The 6,341-nt window shown below is 37.3% G+C and overlaps 1 protein-coding gene across 1 annotated transcript in view; it reads right to left on the bottom strand.

Moving 5' to 3' along the window:
* The window catches only part of LOC306835344 (uncharacterized protein), a 116,322-nt gene extending 112,258 nt beyond the window's left edge, over window positions 1-4,064 (bottom strand). The window contains exons 1-4 of the mRNA XM_079361820.1: window positions 3,983-4,064; window positions 3,494-3,799; window positions 3,139-3,363; window positions 2,593-2,680 (exon numbers count right to left, since the gene is read on the bottom strand). Coding sequence (XP_079217946.1) covers window positions 2,593-2,680; window positions 3,139-3,363; window positions 3,494-3,656 — 476 coding nt within the window. The 5' untranslated portion in view covers window positions 3,657-3,799; window positions 3,983-4,064. The remainder of the gene's footprint in view (window positions 1-2,592; window positions 2,681-3,138; window positions 3,364-3,493; window positions 3,800-3,982) is intronic.
* Between the last annotated feature and the right edge of the window lie 2,277 nt (window positions 4,065-6,341).

Raw genomic sequence — 6,341 nt, 5'->3', positions numbered from 1 at the left:
CGCTAAATGGACTTCAGCTAGCATCACATGGTATGTGGAACTGTGTGAACAAATGATCAAGTGGTTTTCCAACCAAGTGGAACTTAATTTGCTCTAAATACATACCATACTCAGCATTGATGACAATTACCGTATATACACCATTTTGAATAGATTCCTTCTATAAAACATGAGAAGATAGTAGATGCAGCAACATAATGTAAGAAACTATCTTATAAAGCTGAAACTGAAATGAAAATATTGTGGTGAAAAATCACAACAACAAGTGTACTTCTCTGTTCTGTTCAGTCTTTTCCAACATCTTCTCATTGTTTTGTAAAAGTCTCTGTCAGTAAAGTTTGGTACCCTTGGATATGAAAAAGCAAGTAGGAATTTTGACGTCAATCTCAAGGAAGCTGAAAATTTAAAATAATCACTGATAGGTTCTCCTTCTTTAAAGCTCTCTACAGGGGAGAACAACAAACAAATATTCCAGTTTATAGCCAAAGACTGTGTTCTTGTAAACCTTGTATGATTTGTTGTAAAGCCAGCAGCAACATCTGATGTCGGAAAACAAAGGGGGGTGCCATCAATGGGACTCCAAAGCCCCCTGCACTCGACGAAGGGCATCACTCAGGCTTCAACCATTAATATTTACAATCTCTGGTATAAAGCAGTGGTTCTCAACTTGTCTAGTCTCAGGACTCAACTCCAACACAAATTATGTGTATTTTGAAACCAATTACGTTGGTTTAATAATAATTTTAAAAAAGTGCAGTTCGCACTTCAGATGGTCTAAAACATGTGACAGAAAAAAGAGACAAAACATGTTGAAAGTGTAATTTTCAGACTCTTTGACAAGACACACTTAGTGACTTACTGAAAATGACTCCTGACCCATTCTTGGGTCCTGACCTACCAGTTGCTATAAAGGACAGTTGGATCAAGAGAACTCAGAGTTAATGTAAATAGATACATTTTTATGACATTACATAAACATTTTTAATACATTTACTGTATATGAAAAACAACAACAACAATCATGAATATACAGTCTACCCAAAGCAAGTGATACAGCTAGGGTTTTAACATTAGAGATAAGAGGGCATCTTAAGAGGTGTTTTGAGAACGTTGCTGGAGAAACTCAAATTAAGTCCCTAAATGTTTCCTTCTTTTGACTTTAGAGATCCGTTTAATATTCACATTGGGTTGAATTAAGACTGACCCTCTATTTCGATTTATAAACAGTGACTTGTTGACAGATTCAGTGCCTGTGTCATAGAAACCTTTGTGCATATCGTTTCTAAAGAAAAGGGGGCGAGGGGAGGCAGCTCTCCTCAATGTTTTCAATTTGAACTGCATTACAAATTTTAAACACTAGGTGTCAGAGTTATCTTTTGCTTGTATTGTATCTTGCTGGGGTTTCCTCCATGTTGGCTCCATCATGAAGAGAACTACATGATACAGCTTTTAAAATCCTTCCTATGTAGTAAAGTAGTTTTACATAATGAAGGATTATCATGAGAGCAACTTCAATGATTTCCACATCTATGTAATCTGTCAGCACAGAGCTATATTGTAAAAACAAAGAATATTACACACATTATGTTATATTCAATACTATGAACACATCTGTCTAGTTAGCACTTCATTTAGTGCAGTCACTAATCTGCTGCAAAAAGTAATACCATATAACAGAACAACAGGAATAGAAAATACAGACATATTCCATTCATGTTTACCATGATGCTTACACCCTTATCACCATGTTGACATAATCTGAGTCATCTGCATCCTGTGAAGATGAAAAAGCAGTGTAAGTGCTCAAGATGGCTTCAACACATCATTGTAGATATATCAAAATCGTCTTGCAGGGATTCTTTTGTTTGACTGTTGAGCATTAATCTTCAAAGAGAACACACAGGAAACTTTTCTCTTTAATAACACAGGCTTTATTGTCTTTTAATTATTGAAAGAATGATGAACCTTTCCTCACCTTCACTTGTTTGTGGCAGCATCTTGATCTAAACCAACTGGAAGAAAAGTAGATGGAATGAACGATAACAAAGACTTAATATTAACTTTGTAAAAAGAACATTACATTAAAGGTCACATATTAAGTAAAATACACTTTCCACGTTTTCTAACACTAATGTGTGTCCCTAGTCTAGCGCCTGTTGCCAACTCCACTTTTCTGAAAATGAGTGCTCAAACAAACTTTTTGGAGAATTTAACTTCATGATATCACAAAGGGCACTAACCCCTCCCACGGCTAGGTGTTTGTTCTGCCCTCTGAGTCTGCCTTCTTACCATAAACTATAGGCCCTATAGTTTATGGTAAGAAGGCAGACTATAGGGTATAGGGTATGGAGCAAGAAAGCAGGAGTCACCCAAGCACATCCAGAGAGGGGCGTGGTAGACACAGCTTATTTGCATTCAAAGCTACAGACATAGAAACAGCCTGCTCTAAGCAGAGCTGAAACAGATGGGTTTTTATGGATCAAATACAAGCATGTTTTGGGGCGCTCTGACACTAATGAAAAAGGTTCAAAGGGAGAATATAAGTGACCTTTAAGCTGAAAATGATTGCAATGATTATAAAGTTTGTCTCACCACTCAAAGATGATAACTGTACTGTAGAGCAGCACGATTCCCAGGATCTTTACTGTGACGTAGACAACAACCCTAAACTCTGGAGTGTCTGTAAAAAGACATCCTGATCATCTGCTAGTGAAAATGAAAACGTGTTTATGGCTGTACATCCTGCCTAACCTGAATTATTTTTTTCATTCTATCTTATCAGTTTCATTGTAACTGATAAGAAATGTCAAACATGAAACACTTGTGATTTTACTGACCCACTTACAGTGCTGTCAGAGCATTTACTGATTTCTGAGTTTAGCTTTTTTCATGAATATAACAGACTTTATTTCACTCGCCTCTTCCAGTTTTGTCCATCTACCTTGGGTAAAGGACTATTCTATACATTCACTTTAAACAAGTACAGTTAAACATTTAAGATGGTTTACATAACTTACTATCTAATTCAAAAGATGTACATTTGGATTTAAATAAAGATATTAAGTAATTTACATTTGAACACAATACAAAGAAATCAGTAATATCTGATTATTCAGAATTTTTGTGGAATTTGCCTACCTTTGTTCCTTTTGTTTCCAGTTGATATTTGTGTACCTGTGGCCACACAGTAATAAACTCCTCCCTCTGTGGCATTAAAGCTGTAAAACTCTCCTTCAGATACCTTCATGGTTTCATCTGTGTTGATCCTGAACCAGGTGAAGCTGCTGACAGGAGGCTTGGCTCTGCTGGAGCAGCTCAGGTTCACACGTTGTGTTGCAGCGTCTCGTCCTGCTGTCGTCAAATCTGAAAGATTGTCGTACACCAAAGAGTTTTTAGAAGCATCCAAGGGAAATGTGAGATAGAGATCTAGACAGCTGACATTTCATGTATGGTGCTGACAGAATTTAAAAAACAATATCTCTAGATGTCTCACATGAAACACTGAGAGTCTTTGTCTCCTCTGCTGTCTTCACATCTTTTCCTTCATTCACAGGATATGATGCAGAACAGGTGATGTTGTATCCATCATGTTTGTCCGTCAGAGTGATCTGCTCCTGGATTTTAGTGGTGAAGGTTCCGTCTATGTTTTCCTCCATGTTGTTGAGAGAGTCTTGTTTGAGATTCCAGGTGAGTTTAGGAGGGGAGTGTGGACAGGGAGTGAAAGCTGAGCAGGTTATAGTGACAGACTCCTTCTCCCTCAGATCTGCTGGGATGATTATTTTGGGGCTCGGAGGAGAATCTGTGAGTTCAAATCAAACAGCTTTCAAAATTAAAATCAATTAAATCTTATCATTCTTCTTTACATATTGCCTAAAAAAGTCTATCAACATCAAACTTAAACAAAATAGTCTTATCTTTATCAATGTGTAAGTTCAAGAAAAAGTAGCAAATAGCATAGATATATTGATGTTACAAGATTCACCTTTAACTGTTATTTGAAGAGGGTCACAAAGTGCTGTTTCCCTGAAAAACCCTTTTTCGATTCTGAAAAAGTAGGTGTCTGAATAATTTGGAAGTAATTTGGAAAAAAGAGTGGTACAATCTTTCTCTTTCAGGTTCCCTATAATCCTCATCGGATATGTGTTCATTTTTCTGCTACTATTGAAAATCACAATGTTTTGATTGATTCCTAGATTTGGGCCACTTCTTATCCAGACTCCAAACGTTTTACTGTCGTCGAAGTCATCCCTATATCTTGCCCAAAAGTTACAAGGGATTTGCAAACAGGATCCAATCAGTGCCTCCATCTTCTGCGGTGTAGTCATGAAGAGGTTTGACCATTTGGTACAGAAAGGCAAAGCCCCTGAAAATCAAACTAAGGATTAATATGAGGTAGAGAAAAACCAGCATGATGAGAGAGATCACAAAAATGCACAAAGAAGCATGTTAGGGTTGGTTCTCTGTCCTGTTAACATGTTCAAGTCATTATGTAAATGTTCAACATCTTGAAGTAGAAGCTCACCTGATAGAAAAAAGGCAATCAGTAACATGCTGGCTGTCATCATTTTTAATGTGATCACTGAAGCAACACTTACTGGATCCACTCAAATATTTGATCTTACCAACAGATCGTGCAACGTCAAGTGATTATCAGCAAGGCTGCAACAGACACAACAACAAACTGCCCTTCTAAGCCACAGAAAAAAAGAAAAAAAATTCTTCTTCCTTCCTACTCGGGCTCTGTTAGGGAGGAAGTTAGCTTTTGTTGAGTTTGAGGTTTTAAAAAAGCAACTATACCCTTTTCTTTCTTTCTTTTTACAAATAGTTACATGTTATTTCATCTTTTTCGTTTAGATGGAAAAATGTTAATAAGATAGCCTCAAACACCACACACGCTCACACACAGCGAATACTTTCACCTCCCCTCCGACCAGAGATACAGAGCCCTCACCTTTACTGCTGAAAGAGCCATGACAGGCTTTGAGCCTGAATCCATCAGACTCAAGTGTTTGATTTGTAATTTTTTTACAACATTGATTTGAACAGTTGTAACAATATTCATTGTTTTTTAGCTAGTTTTACAAGCCTAACATATACAGGGTTTATTTGCTATATATGTTCATATGCACTGGCGTCTAAGTGATGAATAGAATACATGAATTAACAATCATCATCTGCAGGAAATCAACCAGAAACAGAAAGGGCATGTGTTTAGTCAGGAATGTGCTGTGTTTAGTTTTGCTCTCCCTCAGGTCTGCGTTGCAGGTCTACATGCTGCAGCCTTCTTCTCCACATTGTCACACCTCTGAGAGCTCTCCCATCACCTGAGCTGGACACACACTCTGACCACTTAGGAATAGTGGGGTTTTTTTTTGGGGGGGGGGGGGGTCAATTATGAATGGATTTTAAAATACATGAAATAAACACACAAGTATTCCGTACTTCTTAAATTCCAGATAAGAGGACAATAGTTTCATTGATTTTCGAGGACAATGATATTCACACAAAGTTCACACAGAATCATAAAAGTAATACTTATTTTATGTTTGACTGCTGTTTACTATGACAAAACAAGTTATTTGAATAGTGCTGTTAAAAAGTAAATACACTCGCTTTAAATACAAGAGTAAACCTAAAGTCAGAGTCTCAAATATTGTCAGTTTAATAAACTTCTGTAAAGTAAAAGGTCTTTGCATGGCTAGTTAACATGATGGTGTTTTTGCCTGCGACCCTGTGATCACCGCACTTGCAGCACTCGATGGTGTTTGAAACAGGGTGAGAAGTCAGTAGTGGCTAAAGGCCGCAGAGAGTAGGCGTAGGTGAGGTTTTTTGTGGTATGTTTTACATTAGGTTTCAACCTTTTACGGTGGTTGAACAAGGAAACAGAAGATGAATAAGAAGAGATGATTCAGGTTCAAAAAGAAGTGAAAAAATCCACAGGAACAGAGTTCTTAATCAGATGAAGACGGCTTTATCTTTCAGCCGAGGAATAAATGAATTAATCAATTTCTTTATTTGGTCAGCCTCAATGCATAAAAAAGGTTATAAGACACTTTACAATCTGAGCTCCGGGCTGTACTCTTTGTTTTTTTATTTAATCTACATGAACAAGCACGAAAACCAATATTAAGCAAAGTTACAGAGCAATGAAACACTTTTATCAGGCAGAAACATTGTAAAGAACTACACTCATTCTGAACAACCATCTGCCATGACTGTCATCTCATTTGATAAGCAGACAAGCTGCCCTCACTCCTCTTGTATCTGTCTCCTGAAGGGTCGAACCTTTTAATTGCGATCTTCAGCTTTTTCTTATGATCTACTTCTATTGCTCTGTCAAG

The sequence above is a fragment of the Symphodus melops genome (genome assembly GCF_947650265.1).
Source record: "Symphodus melops genome assembly, chromosome: 14".
Taxonomy (NCBI): Eukaryota; Metazoa; Chordata; class Actinopteri; order Labriformes; family Labridae; genus Symphodus; species Symphodus melops.
Note: the sequence above shows the minus strand (reverse complement) of the source record. Positions and strands in the feature narration are given on the sequence as shown.